The sequence below is a fragment of the Malus sylvestris genome, chromosome 9, assembly GCF_916048215.2.
Source record: "Malus sylvestris chromosome 9, drMalSylv7.2, whole genome shotgun sequence".
Classification (NCBI taxonomy): domain Eukaryota; kingdom Viridiplantae; phylum Streptophyta; class Magnoliopsida; order Rosales; family Rosaceae; genus Malus; species Malus sylvestris.
Window position 1 is genome coordinate 30695002 of NC_062268.1, and position 25759 is coordinate 30720760.

General features: G+C 39.2%; 1 protein-coding gene and 1 pseudogene across 2 annotated transcripts; one reads left to right on the plus strand and one right to left on the minus strand.

Annotated features, from left to right (window-relative positions):
* LOC126633960 (tryptophan synthase alpha chain-like) lies at positions 1–17381 on the minus strand (annotated as a pseudogene).
* LOC126634306 (uncharacterized) lies at positions 16936–24971 on the plus strand. Of its 2 annotated transcripts, XM_050304801.1 has the most exons (9): positions 16936–17217; positions 17880–17930; positions 18651–18684; positions 23272–23465; positions 23535–23624; positions 23853–23966; positions 24097–24456; positions 24566–24663; positions 24746–24971. In XM_050304801.1, the coding sequence occupies exons 3-8, from the start codon at positions 18678–18680 to the stop codon at positions 24641–24643; spliced, it is 843 nt and encodes a 280-aa protein (XP_050160758.1). In that variant the 5' UTR covers positions 16936–17217; positions 17880–17930; positions 18651–18677; the 3' UTR covers positions 24644–24663; positions 24746–24971. The 2 variants fall into 2 exon arrangements, with proteins under 2 accessions (XP_050160758.1, XP_050160757.1); XM_050304800.1 differs by lacking the exons at positions 16936–17217; positions 17880–17930; positions 18651–18684 and adding an exon at positions 22963–23177 and having other exon boundaries at positions 23262–23465.
* The last annotated feature ends 788 nt before the right edge of the window (positions 24972–25759 follow it).

The window sequence follows — 25759 nt, forward strand, 5'->3', positions numbered from 1 at the left end:
TCTTACAAGAAAAATTGAAGACATAAAATACCAAAAATACCCGTACGCTACAATAATGCAGATTTGAAAGATTTGATGAAAGTTTCAAGTTCTTCCAACCCTTCCTTGGGAGATTTAGCTTCGGCAAACACCTTCACAATGGCACTACCAACAATAACACCAGCAGCTCCCACTCAGCTACTTTCTTCACATGTTCAGGCCTTGACAGCCCAAAGATAATGCCACAGGCTTGTTTGTTGCCTCTCTAATTTCCTTAGTAGGTTTGGAACTTGTTCATTCACCGATTCACATGCACCAGTAACACCGATGGAGCTTACAAGGTATACAAACCCTTCTGAAGCTTCAACAATGTCCTTCATTCTATTGGTTGGAGTAGTAGGTGTAGTTATGACACATAGGAAGTTGTAAGAAAAGGGATCACGAACAGTCTCCCTTGAAAGAACTCTAGAATTCCAGTAGCTGTGAGAGAAACTCTCATTTCAGAATTGGTATTGTTTGTACCATACTTGACCAATCCTGAAACTACTGAGCACTAGTCAATGTTATACTGTCAAGGACTTAGAAGAGTTTCCCTCCAATTAGGAGGCCAATCACAGCGCGACACGTGTCGACATCAGAAGCCAATCATAGCACGACACGTGTCAACATCAGAAGTCAATTACAACACGACACGTGTCAATATCAGAATGAAACTAGAAACTCTCTTCTATAAATAGAGATCATTTTCTCACAATATTTCCTAATGTCATTTGTACTAAATCATTCACTAGTACTCACTAAAGGAGAGCTTGAACCTATGTACTTGTGTAAACCCTTCACAATTAATGAGAACTCCTCTACTCCGTGGACGTAGCCAATCTGGGTGAACCACGTACATCTTGTGTTTGCTTCCCTGTCTCTATCCATTTACATACTTATCCACACTAGTGACCGGAGCAATCTAGCGAAGGTCACAAACTTAACACCTTTTGTTGTACCAAAGTCCTCACTGATTTTGTGCATCAACATTTGGCACCGTCTGTGGGAACGACACTTATTCCCACTCTCTTCAGCTTTGCCAAGTTGGTTTCCACCATTCGTACACTCTCTTTTGACCAGGCATCCCTCTCCAACATGGGGAGCGAAGGAAACCACAACACACAGAATGACACCCCTCTTGCACCTAGTGCGAAGCAAAGAAAGAATGAAGGAAAAAGGGTTGCTCTTCAAGCTAAAATCGATGAGCCAGAAGCTCAGAACAACAAGATAGCAATGAAGAATGAGGTCATCCAGGAGCAGTGTGAGAAGCTCTTTGAGACGCTCCATGAAACTAGGCGTACTCAAACACGCGAGCTTGTTGCCCATGTGGACATCAACCATCATCTGGGTACCCCCCAACACGGAGGGTCACCTCCTTTTGACATGGGTATCCCTGATGAGGAGTGAGCTAATCATCAAAACATTGATCAACATGAGACTTCTCTCAACCCAGATGCTTCGACCCGAAGCAGGAGAAATGGAGGAAGACACCTCATTGCAGAAGAGTTGGAAGGATCGAAAACCGTTTATCGTGACTGCCAAGACTTCCTAAAGCAACGTCGAGAGAATCCCCTCCACATATGCTCGAAGATCAATGACCCAAGGGTTTCTGAAAGACTCGGTCCCCTCCCACGACCCAGGCCCCCTACCAATCTAGGGAAGGAACAACAGGTGCTAGAGGAACATAAAGGTACATGGGACTCTAAGGTATTCCGATAGACTCGCCCTAGAAGTCAGTACGGCAAGTCCAAGAAAAAACCACACGCCCTTGCTCAAACTTTCCTACTTCCAAGAGGCGATAGAGACTTATGAAAGAAAATTCCAGTGGTACATGGCTCCACTCAGGACCTCTTTGTCCTACAGCTCCTTGAAGAAGTAAACAAGTTGAAGGCCGAACGTCAGGCCAAGATACCTGACTGGAACCAACCCAGGCCTGGCCTTCTCACAAGGAGGATCCTCGACACCCCCCTTTAAGCGAAGATAAAACAAAAGCTTGGTTTACAACTATATACTGGAAGGGATGACCCAATTGAACACCTTAACCTCTTTGAGTCCACCATGGCATATCAAATGCACACTGACGAAGAGCGATGTCTTCTCTTCCCCTTCACCCTCTCTGGCGGAGCTCTAAACTGGTATTGTCGTCTTCCACCTAAGATAATAGACTCATTTGAGGAACTGAGGAAACTGTTTGTTTCTTAACACATCTTCTAGACCAATCGCTTGCATTATACAGATGACTTGTACACTATTTGCCAGAAGCCGGACGAGTTACTACAAGAGTATGCCGATTGCTTCAGCCATGAGTATTCTTGTTGCGCTGAGGCAGATGACAAGACCGCCCTCAAGGCCTTCACGGCAGGCCTACGTGATTGTTTCTTCAAGTACATGATCAATGCCAACACTTGGAAGACTTACTCTGAGGTGATGACATATGCTTACAACCATGCCTCCGCCGAAGCAAAGACATACCAAGGGAACCCCCATATGGTTAACCCCTATCAACAAGTTGGAAGTGGAAGTCAAATTATACCAAGTGAGGAGATCTTGGCCATTCAGACACCCATTGCGTTCCTAGCATTGGAACACTTAGTCTACGCTGACCTACCCTTATACTCAACTCAGAGCTTCAACATGCATACTTTGACACAAAGTATGTGATACTAAGTGTTACAACCAATATGGTTCACATATCAAAAGCATGGATCCCTTCATGCATAGCAAAACATTCATAAGCATCACTCATATCAATCAACATAAACATTATACATTCCAACACATTTATACATAAACATTATACATTCCAACACATTCATACATAAACATCATACATTCCAACACATTCATACATAAGCCAACTGTGCTTCGAAAGGGTTCAACATACTTTGTGTTTTCGACACTTGCTACAATGTGCCTCGACACCTTGCCCTTATTCCACCAACCAAGTGATGAAATGTGAAGAATGAACTCATCTTTATGCCACCAACCAGGTGATGAAATGTACAACCCGTACTCTCCTTCATGCCACTAACCAGGTGATGAAATGTATAACCCGTACTTTAATATCATTTGGCAACTTGCCATTCATGCCACTAACCAGGTGAAGAATGAACTCATCTTCATGCCACCAACCAGGTGATGAAATGTACAACCTGTACTCTCCTTCATGTCACCAACCAAGTGATGAAATGTACAACCTCTACTCTAATATCATTTGGCAACTTGCCACTCATGCCACCAACTAGGTGAAGAAGGAACTCATCTTCGTGCCACCAACCAGGTGATGAAATGTACAACCCGTACTCTAATATCATTTGGCAACTTGCCACTCATGCCACCAACCAAGTGAAGAATGAACTCATCTTCATGCCATCAACCAGGTGATGAAATGTACAACCCGTACTCTCCTTCAGGCCACCAACCAGGTGATGAAATGTACAACCCGTACTCTAATATCATTTCGCAACTTGCCACTTATGTCACCAACCAGGTGAAGAATGAACTCATCTTCGTGCCACCAACTAGGTGATGAAATGTACAACCAGTACTCTAATATCATTTGGCAACTTGCCACTCATGCCACCAACCAAGTGAAGAAGGAACTCATCTTCATGCCACCAACCAGGTGATGAAATGTACAACTCGTACTCTCTTTCATGCCGCCAACCAGGTGATGTAATGTACAACCAGTACTCTAATATCATTTCGCAACTTGCCATTCATGCCACCAACCAGGTGAAGAAGGAACTCATCTTCGTACCACCAACCAAGTGATGAAAGTAACTCACCATTCATTCCACCTACTAGAAGACGAGTGGTACAACTTGTACATGTGAACTCCTAGCATTCACAAATAATCAAAGACCCTCAAGCTTGACAACTCAACTAGGGGAGCACTATGCCCAACAAGAGTTATAGTCACCAACAAAGTCTTATTGCAAGCCAACAACAACTTTAGTGCATGGCATACAAAGATCAAGCTGTTTAGCCCTCTTGCATCTGCTTCAAACATTTCCCCTCTGTAACAATGCAAACACTATAACTCGTAGAAAGCTTCACACACTCTTGATCAAGACAGTGTGAAGCAAAACCAATTTATGGTGCCAACAAAAGCTTCATCGAAAGAGTTAAACCATAATTCTCAAAAGCTTCACACATTCTTGATCAAGACAGTGTGAAACAAAACCAATTTATGGTACCAACAAGAGCTTCATCAATAGAGGGTAACCACAATTCTCAAAAGCTTCACACACTCTTGATCAAGACAGTGTGAAGCAAAACCAATTTATGGTGCCAACAAGAGCTTCATCAAAGGAGTTTAACCACAATTCTCAAAAGCTTCACACACTTTTGATCAAGACAGTGTGAAGCAAAACAAATTTATGGTGCCAACAAGAGCTTCATCAATGGAGGGCAACCACAATTCTCAAAAGCTTCACACATTCTTGATCAAGACAGTGTGAAGCAAAACCAATTTATGGTGCCAACAAAAGCTTCATCAAAGGAGTTCAACCACAATTCTCAAAAGCTTCACACACTCTTGATCAAGACAGTGTGAAGCAAAACCAATTTATGGTGCCAACAAGAGCTTCATCAATGGAGGGCAACCATAATTCTCAAAAGCTTCACATACTCTTGATCAAGACAGTGTGAAGCAAAACCAATTTATGGTGCCAACAAGAGCTTCATCAATGGAAGGCAACCATAATTCTCAAAAGTTTCACACACTCTTGATCAAGACAGTGTGAAGCAAAACCAATTTATGGTGCCAACAAAAGCTTCATCAAAGGAGTTCAACCACAATTCTCAAAAGCTTCAAACACTCTTGATCAAGACAATGTGAAGCAAAACCAATTTATGGTGTCAACAAAAGCTTCATCAATTAAGGGCAACCACAATTCTCAAACTTTCGAAGCAAATTCAAGATTGTTCGAAGCAAATTCAATTTATATGGTTCATCCACACCTTCGATTACTACAAGGTGTGACTTGCATCACAATCTCTTACTCAACAGTGTGGAAGCAAAATTTGTATATGTTGTCTCTCCCACATTTTCAAATTTCTAGTTTCCCAAAAAAAAAAAAAAAAAAAAAAAAGGGAAATTCAACAAAGCTTCATCAATGGAGGACAACTACAAATTCTAAAAAACTTCACACTATCTTGATCAAGATAGTGTGAAGCAAAATCAATTCGTGGTACCCAACAAAGCTTCACCCACAAAAGCTTCACCAACAAAAGCTTCACCCACCACAAAAGCTTCACCTACAAAAGCTTCACCCATAAAAACTTCACCAACAAAAGCTTCACCCATAAAAGCTTCACCAATAAAAGCTTCACCCATAAAAGCTTCACCAACAAAAGCTTCACCCACCACAAAAGCTTCACCTACAAAAACTTCACCTACAAAGCTTCACCTACAAAAACTTCACCTACAAAGCTTCAACGCAAAAGCTTCACACTATCTTGATCAAGATAGTGTGAAGCAAAATCAATTCATGGTACCCAACAAAGCTTTAACCTTAAAACTTCACGTACAAAGCTTCAACACCAAAGCTTTAAAAAATATATATATATATATGTTTTTTTTCGGAAATTCGAAAATTCAAAAATTCGGAAATTTGAAAATTCGAAAAAAAAAAAAATCGAAAAAAAAAATTTGGAAAAAAAAAATTGCCTAGGCCTCCTCTTCTTTGAGCCTAACAACTTTCATAACAAATATATATGAAGAAGGAGTTTTGGGCTACCACTTAGAAAGGAAATGCCTTATTCGTCAACTCCCTCGACCGGAGACTTGGGGGACTCCTACCATATGCTACTGCACCTTGATACTCGGAAGTCTCACGACCACTCAATGACTTGGATTTTTCAAGCCTCCAAACGAGAAGATTTCCTCACTTGGGAAATTAAGGGAGCACTACCTCAACCTACATGCTTCACTCACAAAGCTTCAACATACAAGCTTCAACAAAAGGAAAAATTCAAATAACTTAGTGAAGAATGCCTTGGTGGATTTAACACAATACGTTGAAATGAAGCAAAGCTTGTTTATTGATATCTCCGATAAGTTACAAATATGTACATATACATGAATCAAAATAAACAAACAAGAGGGAGCCTTCACAAAGGTTGCTCGGGAGAAGTCTCAGCAGTCGGCAGAGCCCTAGAAAAAGGAGGCACCAAAGGGTGATTATTCGGAGCCTCAGTACTAGGCAGAACCCCAGAAGAAGGAGGCACCGAAGGTTGATCATTTGGAGCTTCATTACGCGGTACAGCTCCAGAAGACGAAGGTAATAAATGCCTCTGGAACAAACCCACAGACCTCTAATGATCAAGTAAAATCTGACCATCAGATTCTTGCAGCTGGTCGAGCTTCCTCTTCATGTTTGTAGCATAGTCATGTGCGAGCCTGTGCAAGTGTTTATTCTTATACTTGAGCCCTCTGATCTCCTGTTTGAGACTTATCACTTCAGCTCCAATGATTCAACTTGGCGAGTTCGAGCAAATAGGCATTGGGCCATATTAGACACAAAACCTACACACTGAACACTGAGAGCCAGAGAATCCTTAACAGCCAACTCGTTAGACCGTTTGGAAAGTAGTCTGTTTTCTTTGGGAGTGAGAAGGTTCCTGGCCACCACCGCAGCGGTCATATCATTCTTCATCACAGAGTCCCCAACGATAAGAGGAGCAGTAGGGGATAAGAAAGATGGGTGCCATATGTTGTCTTGAGAAGGTATGGCTGCCTCTTCACCAAAGTTCAAGTCAAAATGACGGTCTGATGGCCTAGACATTCTCAGAAATGATGAAGGAGAAATGAGGTGCAATAAATCTCTGAAGTAAGGGGAAAATTCCTACAAGCAATAACTCTCTGAATGTAATTCTTGCACACAATTGGTGCACTTATAAAAGAAAAGACAATAGGGCCGTTGGTTCAAAAATCGAAGAGGTACTACTCTCCGGATTCCGAAGAGGCACCACTTTCCACACGCAACAATAGCTCCTCGGGTACCACAGATAACTTTGCCAAAGATCTTTAACAAATGTTAGACACATATATTTTGAAGGTCCAGCAACTCTACTATTACCCATAAGGGTAAAGGAACAACACCACTGCTTGATAACTAGAAAGTCCCAATGTGTGTCAACCTCCATGCTCTGTGGCAAGGAAGACTGACAAAAATCCCCAACCTTTACTCACATTCGAGAAAACACTCCCAACAGGATTACTTTCTAAAAAATTGAAGAGACACTACTCTCCGAATCTCAAGAGCCAGACTCCCAACAGGATTATGTGCTCAAAAATCAAAGAGGCACCACCCTCCGAATCTCGAGAGCCAGACTCCAAATAGGATTACTTTCTCAAAAATCGAAGAGACACTACTATCCGAATCTCAAGAGTCAGACTCCCAACAAAATTGCTTTCTCAAAAATCGAAGAGGCACCGTTCTCTGAATCTCAAGAGCCACATCCCCAACAAGATTGCTTGTTCGAAAATCAAAGAGGCACCGTTCTTCGAACTTCAAGAGCCAGATTTCCTTGGATAAAGCTTGTCTGCAATCTTCACACGCAACATCAGCTTTCCAGATACCACAGACCACTTTTTCAAAGTGCTCTGACAATGTTAAAACACGTGAAGCTTGCAGCTCCCACCACATTGCTATGACCAAGAAGGGTAAAGGAATAGCACTACTACTTGTTGTTAGGGAGACTCCTACATATGTCGACCTCCATCCTCCACAGCCAGGTAGACCTGCAAATAAAAAAAATGCTCAACTTTTCTTCACATCCGAGAAGGCACTCTCAACATAATCTCTTGAAATACTCAGCTTCTTTTCCTCCCGATAATACCTCTGCAAACAAGCCACACCAAAGCAAGAGTATCTCATATCATTAGGGTTAAAAGCAAGAGTATCCCATATCATGCTTTTTCCCTATCTTTTCCTTTGGCCTTGTTCTTACCTGTAAGACAAGGAGAAAGAGAGCAATCAGTCAACACTTGGAATCAAGCTTCCAGTCAGGAACTGACTGCCTGGAACCCCTTGCCTAATTATTTACCTGTCATTGCTCTCGAGTACTCATCTTCAACATGTGGAGACAAGCGTAACAGATAGGGCAAGTGAGAATGATACAAGGAAGCATGTAGAGACAAGCGTAACAGAACACATGCGGATACATCCACTACTTTGTCAACAGCAAAAGTATCCCATATCATCAGGGTCGAACGTACTCTAGATTTGATGGATTTGTTTTGACCCTCAAATTCTTAAGTCGACCTTATACTCTGGAGGAAACTAGAAAACCCTCAAGCCTAGTTCAAGAATAAGCTTGTGGAAAGTTACTTCTTCAAAAGCAAAAGTATCTCATATGATCTCTTCTCCATTTGCTTCTCTTTATCCTTGTTGCTGTTTATGATACAAGGAGAATGAGAACAATCAACCGGAAGCCAGAGTCGAACCTCCGATCCAAGTTGCTTGCTTGGAAGTCTAATTGCTTACCTTGTCTGTTACCTCCTTCGGCAAATCTCCTAGCTCGGCGACTTGGGGGACTTCTACTATAGGGTTTGTATCGCACTTGACCAAGCCCAAAACTATAAGTAAGCTTCAAGTGAAATTGATACATTACCTTGTGTATCTTCATTGGTTAAAGATACCACCCCTGGATAGAGGAAAAGTACTTCTAGAAAAGATGTCACATCTACATATGAGACAGATAAGGCAAGTGAAAATGATACCACACTTCAGTACTTAGAAGTTTCGTGATTACTCAATGGCTTGGATCTTGCAAGTCCCCAACCGAGGAGCTTCCCTCACTCGGGAACTTAGGGGAGCACTGTTTGTACCATACTTGACCAATCCTGAAACTACTGAGCACCGATCAACGTTATACTATCAAGGACCTAGAAGAGTTTCCCTCCAATTAGGAGGCCAATCACAACGCGACACGTGTCAAAATCAGAAGTCGATCATAGCACGACACGTGTCAACATCAGAAGTCAATCACAACACGACACGTGTCAATATCAGAATGAAACTAGAAACTCTCTTCTATAAATAGAGATCGTTTTCTCACAATATTTCCTAATGTCATTTGTACTAAATCATTCACTAGTACTCACTAAAGGAGAGCTTGAACCTATGTACTTGTGTAAACCCTTCACAATTAATGAGAACTCCTCTATTCCGTGGACGTATCCAATCTGGGTGAACCACGTACATCTTATGTTTGCTTCCCTGTCTCTATCCATTTACATACTTATCCACACTAGTGACCGGAGCAAACTAGTGAAGGTCACAAACTTAACACTTTTTGTTGTACCAAAGTCCTCATTGATTTTGTGCATCAACAGGTATTGATTCAAAAAAAAATGTCCATTACAAAGCAAATGAACAGATTATAAAGACTTGTTTCAAGAAAATGAAAAGACAAGCAACAATAAATCCTCATTGATCAGGAAAGACCCTCTAAATGACTAGGGATTTTTCTAAACTGTTCGCATCATCAAGAAGTTTTTGTATGCCTACGTCAGTCTCCTCTCCTTGAAAAGAACTCGTCCTCGAGTGATCAGGACATAACGAAATGTCATCAGGATGGAAAGGATGCAGATCAGCAACATTGAAAGTGCTAGAAATCCCCATGGACGCCGGCAAATCCACCACATAGGCATTGTCATTGATTTTGTGCACAATCTTGTACAGGCCAAACTTACGAGGTTGGAGCTTACTGTATTGACCAACAGGAAAATGCACTTTTCGAAGGGACACCATGACTGAATCACCAACTTGAAAAATCTTGGAGCGTTGGTGTTTATCAGTAGCAGCCTTGTTTTTGGCATTCGTTCGAGCAAATTTCTCGGCAACTTCGTTCTTCACTGCTTAACCTTTTCAGCCATATGTTCAGCTGTAACACTCACTCCTGGGCCACGAGGAAGCCTTATAAGATCCACCATATGACAATTGAAAATGGTGACTTGCCGGTTGCGGTATGTACCCCACTATTGTAAGCAAATTCAACTTAAGCAAGCACCAAATCCCATTGCTTGGGTTTATCGCCACAGACACAACGAATCATATTACCCAAAGTCTGATTGGTCACCTTAATTTGCCCATCCGTTTGAGGGTAAGCCGTTCTACTCCGATTCAATGTCATTCCAAAGATCTTCCACAAAGTCATCCAGAAGTAACTAAGAAACTTGGAATCCCGATCAGAAGTAATTGACTGAGGAACGCCATGAAGATGTACCACCTCTCGAAAGAACAATTGAGCAATATGAGATGCATCAGATGTCTTACGACAAGAAACAAAGTGTGCCATTTTCGAATATCGGTCGACCACCACAAATACTGAATCGACTCCACGTTGAGTTCAGGGAAGACCCAACATGAAATGCATAGATAAATCCAATCAAATATCAAAAGGGACAGGTAATGGCATGTACAAACCCATGTTTTGGGACTGACCTTTGGAAGATTGACAAACAAAGCACTTGCAAACTATGTTGCCAACGTCCTTCTTGAGTTGTGGCCAGTAGTATCGCTCCGCCAAGCTTGCAATGGTTTTATCATGCCCAAGATGACAGCTTAAACCACCACCATGCAGGTCTCGAATGAGGTTCTCCCGCAATGAACATCGTGGAATGCACAAGTTATGCCTCTTGAAAAGAAACCCATCAATAACGTGAAAGTCAAAAGGAAAATGGGAGCGGAGACACTTTGCCTAAATGTCTTTAAAGTCGTCATCCTCCTCATAAAGCTCCTTCAAGAAATCAAACCCCACACAATCTCATAACTCAAAGTCACCAATAATTGGGCTCTCATGCTCAACGTATCAGCTACGCGATTAAACGTATCGGATTGGTGCTTGATGACAAAAGGAAATTTTTGGAGATAAGTCACCCATCTTATATACATTTTGTCAACACTTTTCTAATTAGTTACCCACTTCAGTGCCTGATGGTCAGTGTATAGGACAAATTCATTCTGAACAAGGTAGTGCTCCCATTGGCGTAAAGGACGAATGACAGCATAAAACTCTTGAGCATATGTACTCCATTTTTGCCTTGCTTCGTTGAGCTTCTCGCTGAAAAATGCAATGGGACGTTTTTCTTGAGATAAAACAACTCCAATACCCACTCCGCTTGCATCATATTCAACTTCAAAAACCTTATCAAAGTTGGGTAAGTTAAGGACGATAGTAGAGCATAGTTTTTCTTTAATTATAGCAAAACTACTGTCATATTTATCACCCCAAATAAAGTTGCCCTTCTTCAAACATTCTGTCATTGGCGCCACAATGGTGCTAAAGTTCCTTACGAACCGTCGATAAAATGTTGCAAGGCCATGGAAACTTCACAGTTCAGACACATTTTTGGGAGCTGGCCAATCCTGAATGGCTCTTACCTTCTCTTCATCTACATGGATGCCATCTAAGCTCACGACATACCCCAGGAATAATAGGCAATTTGTGAAGAAACTACATTTCTTGAAGTTAATGTACATTTTGTTTTCCTGAAGTACGCGAAATACTTGTCTCAAATGCTCGAAATGGTCTTGCTCAGATTTGCTATAAATCAAAATATCATCAAAGTATACGACAACAAATAATCCGATAAATGGACGAAGCACCTAGTTCATTAGTCGCATGAATATGCTAGGAGCATTGGAAAGACCGAACAGCATCACCAACCATTCATATAAGCCATATTTACTCTTGAATGCAATCTTCCATTTGTCTCCTGGGTGGATCCGAATTTGATGATACCCACTTCGTAAATCAATCTTAGAAAATATTATGGAGCCGACTAACTCATCCAACATGTCGTCCAATCAGGGAATGGGAAAACGATATTTGATAGTGATCTTGTTGATGGATCGGCAATCAACACACATCCTCCATGTCTTGTCTTTCTTGGGCACAAGAAGAACCGGCACTGCATAGGGGCTAAGGCTTTCACGAATGAAACCCATTTTTAACAACTTCTTAATTTTCTCCCGTAGAATCTCACTTTCTTTCGGACTCATCCTGTAGTGTGGCAGATTTGGAAAGCTTGCCCTTGGAATGAAGTCTATTTGATGTTGTATATTCCGCATAGGAGGTAACTCATTTGGAATATCTCACTCACAAAATCCTTAAAATCTCATAGGATTGCTTGAACCTTGTCCGGATCCTACAACCTTTAGTCTTGTGCCGTTAGGAGGCCTTTCATAACCAAAGCACAAACTACTTTGATCTCTTTTGCTTCGGTTGTAACATTGCGCTCGGATGTGATCAAGGTAAGGAACTTATTCGGATTATCAACTTTTATGGCAGCTTCAGTTGATTTTCCATTAGGGAACATAGTGATGCGATGCGATTCCTAAGTGAACTTATATACATTGTCGCGGCCCTTGTGCATGACATCTCTATCCCAAAGCCATGGTCTACCGAGCAATACATGAGTCACATCCATGTCCACTACATCACAAACAACTTCTTCCTTGTAAAACTTCCCAATGGAGATGGGAACCTTACAAGTTTCAATCACCTTTTCGGTCGAGCCCTTCTTAATCCACCCAACTGAATATGGGTGCGAATATTTCTCAGTTTGAAGATGAAAGTGCTCCATGACCTTTCTCGCAACGAATTTTTCACAACTACCTCCATCTATTACCAACTGACAAACTTTGCCCTGAATAGTGCACTTAGAGCACAAGATTTGATGACGTTGATTGTCATTGCTGCGTTTGGAACAAAGCACTCACTGTAAGACTAACACCAACTCCTATCCTTCTTCCTCAGCCATATCCTCGTCACAATCGTCCTCTGTGTCTTCATCTTCATCTCCTTCAACTAAATTCACTGTCTTACCGCCCCTACAGGTGCTTGTGGGATGCCCATGGCTGCCATATTTGTAACACATATTTCCGCGAGGCTTGGCATACGGATTAGTTTGCTCCCAGAAGTTGTTGTTTTGAAAACGAGGGGTGTTATGAGGACGAGGACTATTCTTCGCTCCTGGTAATCAACTTTATTTTCAACCCTCTTTTCTGGATCCTTGGAAATCTGTTGCTGCTACACCATTCCTTTGTTTCTTGAGAAATTGTTGAAAGCTTGAGATTAGGGCTTGGTTCGGTTTTTTGCCAAAACCGAAACCAAATCGAAATTTCGGTTCGATTCGGTTCAGTCCATTTTTTTTTCAATTTTTTTTTGTTTGGTTTTTTCCGATTCGGTTTCGGTTTTTTTTCTGTTCTTCATTGTTGCCTTGAATGGTTGTGGATATGATGTAATCGATCAGATCCATACCGTCTACAACTAGAGCAGAAATTTCCTGCACAACACATAAAGTTAAAGACTTTGAAGTAAACAAATTTACCACAAAATATATGGAATTCACCATTAATGCCACCAAAAACATGCAAACACACACCACGGATCACCAAAAAAACCCAAAAGCTTCATGAAACGAAATCCCTAAAAGATCACCCAAAACATAAACAAATATTTTGCTATTTTTTCACAGGTCGGTAACATATGATGCAAGTGTGATGCAGATTGAAAACTTCCGAATTTAACCCAAATTACACAAAAACTTCCGACTTTAATCGAACCCAGTTGATTCACATCACTGTGATCTGAGCTAAAACTGGAAATACCCTAACAAAAACCTTGAATTTGAAGAACCCAAGCTCATACCAAAATCCAGATCAGAGAGAGAGAGAGAGATTGAGGAAGCAAAGGCAGAGAGGAAGCAGCGGAGGGGGGGAGAGAGAGAGAGTGTTTGAGAAAAGGTGAAAGTTGAAATTGGAGTGAGACGGCTAGGGTTTGTAGAGTTAAGAAATTTTATATGGCATTAAATATTAGAAACTATAAATAAGTTGCGGGTACAATTATAACAACACAAAGCTTGCAGTCAAGTTGGCTTGAAGCAACTACACCCAACTCTAGGTCAGGGGTTCAAACCTTAATGCCAGTATGTTTTTTATTATTTATATATGATTTTTTTTTCTGTTATTTATATATGATTTTTTTTGGTTCGATTCGGTTCGGTTCGGTTTTCGAACCTTAAAAATCGAAACCGAACCAACCAAATTCAGTTCAGTTCAGTTAGGTTTGGTAGTTTCGGTTTGATTTTTTCAGCTTCGATTCGGTTTGGTTTTTGGTTTTTTTCGATTTTTTGAACCCACCCTTACTTGAGATGACTCTCCTCACTGCTTTCTAAAACCATAGCTTTGGTTGCTGCGATTTTTCTCCAGTAATTCGGCACTAATAGCCAACTGTTCTGCTTCTGAGAAGGAGTTAACATGCTGTAATCCAATTTTGTCACGAATAGAAGATCTTAATCCAAACAAATACCGTGCAGTTTGTTGTGCAAGGGACTCCGTGAGACGATTTCTTGTAGCAAGGTTGAAAAACTCCTACGAATACTCATGCACAGTTCGACTTCCTTGTACGCAACCATGGTATTTTTCAAACAACACCTGCTCGTAATTCTGGGGAAGGAATCCAGCCAGAAGCATGCTCTGCATTTTGCGCCAAGTTTGGGCACGATTCTTTCCTTTCTGCACCCTGGACTCTTGTTGCTCATCCCCCCAAACGGTAGTGCTCCCCTTTAACCTCCATGCCATAACTTTAACTTGTCTCTCTTCAGCTATCTCTGCATATTCGAAGAACTTCTCTCACTCTACAAGCCAATCTAAGAACTCTTCGATCGATAAATTTCCACTGAAAGTGGAAATTTGATTTTTTTTTTTTTTTTTTTTTTTTTTTTGTTTCTTCTCGTGGGTTTTCAGGGATGGCAGGGATAACGTCATCTTCAGAATCTGAATCACCATTAGGGAAAACTCTGACTTGCTCGTGTGCTGCAACTAGTTCGTGAGCATGAACAACACGTTGAGCGCCGCCTACTGCCAGGCCTGCAATCATTTCTCTAATTTCAGCAAGAGAATTTTGCATTGTATGATTGATGCGACCCTTCATAGCCACAAGCTCTCGACTCACATCTGCAAAACTTGTGATATTAGGATTGGTTCTTGCTTCGTCTTCATCCATCGAATCAGAAAATCGGGCTCCAATGCCAACTGACACAGCGGAAGTTGTAAGAAAATGGATCACGAACGGTCTCCCTTGAAAGAACTCTGGAATTCCAGTAGCTGTGAGAGAAACTCTCGTTTCAGAATTGGTATTGATTTAAAAAAATTGTCCATTACAAAGCAAATGAACAGATTATAAAGACTTGTTTCAAGAAAATGAAAAGACAAGCAACAATAAATCCTCATTGATCAGGAAAGACCCTCTAAATGACTAGGGATTTTTCTAAACTGTTCGCATCATCAAGCAATTTTTGTATGCCTACGTCAAGTTATTAGTGCCAATTCGATCTTATTTTTCACAGCTTCGTTTCTCAAACTTTTTGTTGCTTCAAATGGAGCGTCTGGAACCACAAGCCCATGCACCCCAACGTCCATACATGAACTTGTCAACACCATGCTTAAGAATCGGGTTGAGGTACGAAAATAGAACAATGGGACAAGCAACTGTGGCACCACCTCCTTCAACATTGACATAATTGCGTTGAAATTCGTCCCCCTTGCAAAGGAACCACTGAACGAGTAGCTGAAGCCTCAATAACTGGACCATCGAGTATTGGATCCGAGTATGGCACACCTAATTCAATCACGTTTGATCCACACGAATCAAGCATCACACCTACGAATCGAGCATCTTCAAAGCCTGAGCCGTGGTTGAAAGATCAGGATCACCGGCGGTGATGTAGGGAATGAATGCCACTTTGCCTTGGTCCTTGAGTTTTCTAAATGTGTGTGAGATGTCGGTGGTAGGGGTAAGTAATGGTGAGAGCAGCCATTGGGGTTACAAGTCTTTTTTGGGTTGAGAGGGTACATGTATGAGGATGAGAACGGAGATGGAATGCGTTTTGAGGATTCTTAAGTTGGAAGCCAGTAACAACAGTAGTTTACTGAGAGAAGTAGCCATTGACTGAATGGCTCGTTTGAATGCGCTTTTCAAAGAGTTAAAAAGCTTCAAAAAATTGATTATATAGCTCGTTTGAATGTACTTTACAAAGAGTTAAAAAAGCTTCTTTATGAAGTAAAAAACACTTCAGTTTCGACAAAAATTGTTTGTTGACAAATTTTAAAAAACAAAAATTTGTTGACAAAATTTAAAAAACAAAAATGCTTTGGATTGAAAGTAGAGCCACTTGACATTGTCTTTGGTTGAAAAGTGACTCTTCCAGTATTATTTCTGCTCTTCAATGGACTGATTTTGGTCTTCCTTGGCCTCTTTGTGCGCAATGATTCATTTGTTTGGACTGTATTCGGAAGATGATTTTCTAAACCTCTCATATATATTGCGAAGGAAATGTTGATGCTGACATGTTTGCTAATATGGGCTTGTCTTCTCCAACTTCGGTATGACATGATTCTCCTCTGTTGGTGGCTCAGCTTTGTTTTCAGAGTATGTTGTCTTTCATGGTTTCTGCTTCTCAATTAATGTGCATCTTGCCATACAGGTTTGTCTCACTTTCTTTTTTTTCTTAATCATGTGATGTTGTTTGATCTGTTTTGCAAGTTCAAACCTTTAGGTTTTTGCTATAAAGGGGTTAGGTTCCATGGCACCCCTCTTTTCCTTGGATCTTTATTGTTTTTCGTTTATAGAAGGGTAAAGTTTATGTCCCCTTCTTTTTTTATGTATGTTTAAAATCATTTTTTCTTGTATTATGAGGAATTAGGTTTATGTGTTTATGTCATCCATGACTAGTGTGACTTCTTTTATTTTATCGATAAAATTTCCTTCCGTTGAACTTTATTTGAATAGTTTTAAGTAACACTACAAGAAAAAGGCCTTTTTGCGACACGTTTTTTGTGTCAAATTACACTATCGTCGCAAATAAAAGGAAATTAGTGCGGTATTTGTTAGCGCGAAAATATTTGCGACACCACTATAAGTAACGTCGCTAATAATGTCGCAAATAGAAATATATGTCGTCTTAAACAGATTGTTTGCGACGCCCCTATCGACGGATAGAGTTTGAGCGGGAACAAATTGGGCGCTTAGGGTTTGAGCGCGCGCGCTCCTTTTTTCTTTTTCCCAACGCAGCCTTAGTGCTCTCCCTCAACCGTTTCCGTTTCCTTTTCCTTTTCTCTCAGAGATTCAATCGCAAATTCTGGAGTTGTATCAGAGTTACGGAGCACAATCAGAGTTCAGGTAAGCCACTACAACCATCTCCATCTTCTTTCTTTTTTGATTCCATAAGTCTTGCTAAGTGATTTATAGGGTTTCTGTCAAAGGCGCACATATCTGCTAAATGTCTTCCAAAACCTAGGGTCTTTGGCATCCGGGATTGGGATGTCTTTCTTTTTTCCACCCATTCTGCTCAGAATCGGTTTGATCATCTTCCTCAGTACCTTGTTAAACCCCAACCCACGTCTTTGATTGCTAAGTGATTCCATAAGTCTTGCTTAGTTCTCTCCCTCAGCCTTAGTTTTCTCCCTCAACCGTTTCCGGTTCCAATTATTAGTTTGGACTGGACAACGCCTGCGTTTTGGGCTGCAGGTTTTCTTAATATGTTTACAGCACAAACAGAAAATTTTAGTTAAAAACAAACCCTGTTTTCTTAATATGTTTACAGCACAAATAGTAATTGATTTTTAGGGGGATTGTGCTTCTTGATTTTCTATGTGCCTTTATTTTTAATTTGTGGACATCTTGCCCAATTTTTGTTTTTTTTTTTTTTTTTGTTTTTTTTTTTGTTTTTTTTTTTGTTTTTTTTGTTTTTTTTTGTAATTTTGTTGGCATTTGCAACAATATATTTGGCTTCTTCTTCTTCCCTAAAAATATGGTGAATGATTAGAGTGTACCTTTTACAGGCGTTGCTTTTCCATAGATTGGGAAGATCTTGGAGAAGGCCCTCGCACAAGGTAAAGTGGATGATGTAGGATTGTTTTTTTGTGTGCTGACTAAAAGTTTACCTTGGAGTAATCTCTTATTTGTGACACTCCTTGAAATTCTAGATATATTTTCTTTGAGTATCATATGCAAAAGTCAAAGTTGCCCAAAGTTCAGAGGATACATTGAATGAAGAATTGGATATGTATTTCGTATTTGCTACCCAAGAATATGACCGTTTGGATTGTTAATTACCCATTCCTAGCTAGTTCATGTGTTAGGTAGGTGAATGATGGGGATTAGTAGTGAGTTTATCTAATTTTTAAGTGATAGTTGATGGCAGACCTAGAGTTTGTCTAATTACCCATTCAACTCATATTATATAAGCCCACCTTTTAAAACTCAATTGCTTCCCTTTATTATTTATTTTTTTAATAACTAGTATTATCATTATGAATGTTGAGATAACTCTGTATGTGTATCGCCTATTCCGAGCTCACACATTATCATGCGTTAATGCATATTCTTTTGTGTTAAAGTAGAATACTGTTTTTGGAATAGTTTGGATTGACAACTTATCTCATATTGCTTAGTGTTTGACATTTCTTTTGTAGTTCAAATATTTTGGATTAACTATAGAGATCAGATCAAGGGTGCTTAATTCTTAGTTCGGTATGTTTTATATCCACCTTTTAAATAAATTTTTGATTAATTTTACTTACTTTCTTTGTATTATTTTCGGATGACATTAGGTATGGACAAGAGTTGGATAGATTTAAATGACAGGTCATCTGATCAATTTAACTATGGGCTTGAACATTTTTTGGAGTTTGCATTTGATAACAACAAGGGTCATACAAGGATTTATTGTCCTTGCAAAAAATGTTACAATCGGTACTTTGTTACAAGGGAAGTAGCAAAAGCTCATATAATAGTTGATGGGCTTATGCCAAATTATAGAAATTGGATTCATCATGGAGAAACAAACCAACCATTATATTCAGAACAAGGTATTGGGAATAACACTCCATCAGCTTTTGTTGATGATATGTTTGGAATGGTACAAGAGGCATTTGGCCATTCAAATGTGGATCCTAATATGGAGAATGATCAGTCAACAGAAAATGAACACAGTGAGGGGCCAAATGATGAAACTAGAAAGTACTTCAAATTGCTACAAGATGCAGAATGTCCTTTGTATCGGGGGTGTGAAAAGTTTACTAAATTGTCATTCATTGTTCGGCTATTACACATAAAGGTACTTGGTGGATGGACAGACAGTTCAATGACAATCTTGTTAAATTTTCTGAAAGAAGTTTTTCCCAATATAGACGTACCAGACTCTTATAATGATGCTCGAAAGATTACGGAGGACCTGGGCTTCACATACGAGACATGGGATGCATGTCCTAATCTTTGTATGTTGTTTAAAAATGAGGATGAGGAGCTTGAATCATATGGCATCTGCCACACATCCAGATACAAGAAATTTGAAGGCCAAATTAACAATGGTGTGAGTGGGGATAGAAAAATACCTGCTCAACAAGTAAGATATTTTCCATTGAAGCCAAGATTGCAAAGACTTTTTATGTCATCCAAAACTGCTTCGCTTATGAAATGGCATGCTGAGGAGCGTATTAATGATGGTGTGCTAAGGCACCCTGCTGATACACCTGCATGGAAAGCTTTTGATGCTAAGTATCCAGATTTTGCTAGTGGAATTCGTAATGTCAGACTTGGTCTAGCATTAGATGGTTTCAGCCCATTTAGAACAATGTTCAAACCTCACAGTACATGGCCTGTTATTCTAATGCCATATAATTTGCCACCATGGATGTGCATGAAGCAACCATTTTATATCTTGTCTATTCTGATAGATGGCCCGCATGGACCTGGTAATAAGATTGATGTATATTTACAACCACTGATTGACGAGTTAAAGGAATTATGGCAAGAAGGTGTACTTACTTATGATGCCTCGATGAATCAAATGTTTAAACTACATGCTACATTACTTTGGACTATCAATGACTTTCCAGCATATGGGAACTTATCAGGGTGGAGCACTAGAGGTGAAAAAGCATGTCCTTGTTGCAATACAAACACTCGGTCTCGTTGGTTAACTTACGGAAGAAAGTATTGTTACACAGGTCACCGTCGATTTTTACCTACAAGTCATAAGTTTCGAAGAGATAAAGTGTCTTTTGATGGCACACGAGAATGGGGACGTGCTCCACAAAAAATTTCAGGTATTGATGTGAAAAGACAGTTGCTAGGAGTACTTACAGAGTATAAGAAAGATGATCTTAGAAAGAGGAAAAGAGATGAAGTTGGGAGTAATAATCATCGATCATTTTGGAAGAAAAAAAGCATATTTTTTGAGTTACCGTATTGGGAGCATAATTTGATTCGTCACAATCTCGATGTCATGCACATTGAAAAGAATTGTTGTGAAAATATCCTTTGGACAATATTGGGTGTTGCTAAAAAAACTAAGGACAATTTGAAAGCTCGACGTGACTTAGAAGAAATGGGCATTAGGAAACCATTGCACCCTCAGCAACGAGGTTCTAATAAGGCATACTTAGCTCCTGGTTGTTTTACTATGACTAAAGACAATAAAGATGTGTTCTTAAAAGTCTTGATGCAAGTAAAGGTTCCAGATGGTTATGCTTCTAATATTTCTCGACATGTACACATGAAGGAGCGGAGTATTTGGGGTCTTAAGAGTCATGATCATCATATATTAATGCAACAATTACTTCCTATAGCAGCACGCAGAGCATTGCCTAAGAATGTTGTTGAAGCATTGATTGAGTTCACTAATTTCTTCAGACAACTTTGCTCGAAAGTGAACGTGCAGTCTGATCTGGAACATATTCAAGAGCGAATTGTGCATACACTTTGCCATTTTGAGAAGATTTTTCCAATGTCTTTCTTTGACGTAATGGAACATTTGCCTATCCATCTAGCTGAGGAAGCATTGGTTGCTGGGGCTGTCCAATTTAGATGGATGTATCCTATTGAGAGGTTAGTAAAATTGTAGTTGTAATTTTTATTACATTAACTACTTTCATTAGATTATATTTTAATTATAATACACATAGGTACTTATTAACACTGAAGTGTTATGTGCGTAATCGTGCGCATCCTGAGGCCTCAATTGCCAAGGGTCGCTTAATGGAAGAATGCGTGACTTTTTGTGCCCGATATTTGAATGAAGTAGAAACAAAGCTTACTCGTCCAGCTCGTAATGATGATGGTGGTAGTGACTATGGTCGTCCGTTCACCAAAGGAGTTAAAATACGTCTAGATGAAGTTACATGGACACAAGTACATAGGCACGTGCTAGTCAACACAGATGCTATCACACCATTTCGAAAGTAAGTGAAAGCACAATTATATTTATTACTTTGAATGCTTCTTAATTCACTTCTTTCTGAATAAATCTCATATACACAGCCAACACCTTGAAATACTTGCATTGGAAATGCCTCGTAAAACAAGTCATTATATCAGAAGAGTTCACACTGAGACATTTCACATATGGTTTAAAAATTATGTAAGTACTTACAATCATTAGATCTATAAATTTAATGTAGGCCAATCAAATTAAATTTTTCTTCTCTCTGACTTCTTTATAATAATGATATTATATAGGTTGATACACAGCGGCTAACTAATAATGAAGTATTTTCTGAAGACATCATCACTTTGGCTAATGGTCCTGACCAATTTGCACGAAGATATAAAGGTTATGTCATTAATGGCTCCAAATTTCGTACGAAAGAAAGCGAAAAAAGTAGAACCACTCAAAATTCTGGTGTTGTATCGAAAGCAGACACTATGAGCTATGCTACTGTTAAGGACAAAAGGCCTTGCTTAGGTGATGTCACCTATTATGGAGTGTTGAAAGATGTGGTTGAAATCCGATATACCAATGCCTTGAAATTTGTTTTGTTCAAGTGCGATTGGGTTGATGCAATTGGTGGAATGAAAGAAGATGAGTTTAGATTCACATTAGTGAATTTTAATCATCTGTTATACAAAGATAATGTTGTAGGGGACGAGCCTTTCATTTTAGCGCGAGATGCAAAGCAAGTTTGTTACATACAGGATCCAATTGATTCAGATTGGCATGTTGTTGTTAATGTGACTGTAAGAGATCTATTTGATATGCGTTCAAAGGATTCTTCCCACACCCCAACAATAGTGCCTCAAGTAGAGCTCTATGCACCCCAACAATTGGATGAAACTGTATTTATGAATGATGAAGATGTTAGCTGGGTCAGGGAAGGAGTGGATGGAGCAACCGTAGACACAAATGTTGAAGAAGTTGATGATCCTCCTGAAAATGAGATTGAAGAATGATTGGCCATATAGTGTATTAGTTAGTGATTATCTTGGAAATTCTTGTTATCATGTGACACTATTTTGGAAATTCTGATTATATTAGTTACTTTATTACTTCTAATTGACTATGTTTATCAATGCATGCCTTCTTAAAATAGCTTATATATAAATATGTTAGATTAATAATCGTGCACAGGGAGTAGCATTTGATAAGGTACTTGGTAGGTACTCGGTTACATATTATGAATTATTTACATCAATCTTTTATGATGATTCATCGTGTGTGTACTAATTTTTTTAGTGCAACAGAAAATGGCACCAAAGAGGGGAAGAGGCAAAGCAATGGAGGAATTGATTCCCCCATCTCCAATGAGAGCTAAAATGGGTAGGTCACAAGCACGACCATCTCAGCAGTGTGGACAAAGTTCGAGTCAGCCTCGGTTATCTAGGCCATCTCAGCATATCACATTGAATCAAACTCAACAACAGCCACCAATTACAAGGCGCACACAGTCTCAATTAGAGACACAACTACAACAAAATCCATCTGCCTCTAGTTGTGGGGATGAGCCTTTGGCAACTCCATTAACCAAAACAGGTTTGTGCTAAAGGACCATTAATTTTTCTAGTTTTTTATTTAATCATTCAAATTATATTTTGCTTATAATGAATAATTTATAGGTGAAAATCAATCTGAAGGTATTAGGAAGGGTCGAGGAGCTGCTCTTTCTATCTCAGAATGGGGAACTGGAACAAAAGTTCATATTGATTTTGATTCTAAATGGAAGCCAATCAAAGAAAATGCAACCAGGTTTAGTGGACAACTTGGAATTATAGCAAGAAATGGTCAAAAGGTTCCTCTAACATATGTTTCATGGACTGAAATGCCTGATCATGTATTAGATGATATTTGGAAAGAAGTCACGGTAAACAACACTTACAAAATTTACTAATTTTACTCAGATGCACAAGTCTTCATTTCATTAATAGTTATCATCTAATAATTGCAGGATAACACAGATGTCCCTGATGCATATAAATTTCATTGCTTAAAGGTTATTGGCAATAGATGGAGGGATTGGAAGTGTCGGGTTAAGCAAAGATGGTATGACGCATACTTGACCGATGAACAACGTTTATCCTTCACTCCTCCTCAAGTCACCACAGATCAATGGAAGACACTAGTAAAGTATTGGGGCCTCCCTAATATAAAGGTAAATTAGGAAAAATTACATTTTCAGTTTATAATAGTGATGAATTATGGTTGCTTTAAACATGTGTAGGAATATTCTGAGGCAAATAAGGCTAATCGTGCACATGGAGGTGCTCCTCATCGGACTGGTCGTACTTCATTTGCTCAATTGAAACATGAGGTCAGAACACTAGTTTTGCAGTGAGTAATAAGTGATAATAATTAACAATAGGACTAATACTAATACAAGCAGGGGATGTATATATATAAACCATGCTGGAAAACTGGAATGGTATCATTTGTACCAGGTCCAATTTGAATACGGCATGATGGAAATGCTGGAAAGTTTTTATTTTCTCCATTTAACAATTTTCATTACTAACTTGATTAAACATTGTGTGCTCTTAAGATGAGAGAGAAGGGAGAGAAAACGGATCGGTTGAGCATGTTTATAAAAACAAGAACAAAGAAAACAAAGAATGATGACAGAGACCTTTTCGATGAGGAAAGTGGCCACATTATTGTAAGTATCAGTTAGGTTATATATTTTTCACTCAAAGTAAAACTTTGCATATTCACATCGTTTTGATTAGTTGGGTTGTGCATTATTTTTATCTTTTGGTCATTTGAATTGGTTGGGTCATGTTTTGTAGAATCAATTTAATCAATGCTTGGAAGAAAGGGAAGAGCATGAGCAAGACGAGGATTATCGAGAGGAGGTGTTTACTAGAGTTATGGGACCTGATGCATATGGACGTGTTCGCATGTATGGAACAGGTATAACTCCATCTCAAGTGTTTTGTCAAAGTTCAAGATCTTCCAATGTTAATGAGGACACCATACGAGAAGAGGTAGAAAGACAATATAAGACTAAGATAGATGATCTTAAGGCTAAGCATGAATCTGAAATTGAAGATCTCCGATCCAAGTATAGTGAAGTCAGTTCGAAACTCCATCTCGTGATGACTCATATTGGTTTCCATGTTAACACATCACCAAGTGGAAGTGGACAGGTATATACATTCGAATGTGATTTTGTTCTCTTTTCAATTTATTAGAATAAATTAGTGTGAAAATTTGAGCAATTTTGATTTCTATTTGTCGTGTTGGTGTTAAATATAGGCTCCAAATACATCAAGCCATCTACAAGAAACATATGGGAGTAATGAGCAACAACCTCAGTTAGACCCAGAACCATAGAAACAATTGCTTCATAAAAGGTTTGTAAAGAAAACATTATACTAAAGATTAAACTTTTAATTGACACATGTTATTGATGGCTGTGTAATTCTTATTTTTCAGGTTTGCATGGAGATTGTGATGAAGAGGCTTGATCATAATTAAACTCTTGAATATGTTGGAGTATATTTGAAAAAAAAAAATTATGTTCATAACTTTTGAGACGAGATTATTTATATTTGACTCTAGTAGGATTATATGTATTGGGATATGCGGATGGTGTACTTTCAATGTTATTAGGAATTCTAAAAGCACAGTTCTTTGATTCATATATTATTTTACTTTTGAACTTGGGATGATTGTGAATAAGATTATAAATTGCAACCTAATCTTCCATTGAACAAATATCATTTCCAACCATTTTGTATTTATAACAAAAAAATTGTAGGGATAAAAGCATTTACGACGTGTCAAACATGTCCCAAATATTTTGTTTAATTCCACCATCAAAGCCGTTGCGACGCTAACTATTGTGTCGCAAAGCTGTCGTAAAAGAACTTCGCGACGCTTGAAATGTGTCGCAATAAGTTGTGAAAACTTTTGCGACATGGGTTTGTTGCGACGCAATCACAAGTGTCGCATGAGCGTCGTTAAAACGCATAAACGACGCTTTCATGACTTAACACGACGAGTTTTTAGCGTCGTATTTAGTAAGTTTTTTTGTAGTGTAATAATCATATCACCCACATAAACAATTACTTTTGTGCATCAGTGAATGCGTCATGTGTGTATTTCCTAGTTGCGATGGAGACGAGAGAGAACAAGGCCACATAACGAATGCCACAAGCTACTCCTCTGGTTCCACGAGCAATCCGCGACATCCCTACGCACTCAAATCTGATCCGAAATCCCGCCTCCTTATCATCCAAAAAGAAATAAAAAAATTCAAACTCATTTCTTCCACAAACTATTACTCAAAACAGAAATTTCCTAAATTAAATTGCAAATACATGCAAAAAAAATGTATAAAATATCTCAGAAGTGTTATCTTGTATATGCTTATAATTTTTATATTTGATGTCAATATTTTAAAGACGAGTAATCATTAGTACAATAATATATTTACGTTGTCCCTTG

Coding starts and splice junctions, on each gene's coding strand:
- LOC126634306 (XM_050304800.1), top strand. CDS start 23,136: ATGCCTGATCATGTATTAGATGATATTTGGAAAGAAGTCACG. Junction 23,178..23,261: donor ATATTTGGAAAGAAGTCACG/GTAAACAACACT, acceptor TAATAATTGCAG/GATAACACAGATGTCCCTGA. Junction 23,625..23,852: donor TTGCTCAATTGAAACATGAG/GTCAGAACACTA, acceptor TGTGCTCTTAAG/ATGAGAGAGAAGGGAGAGAA.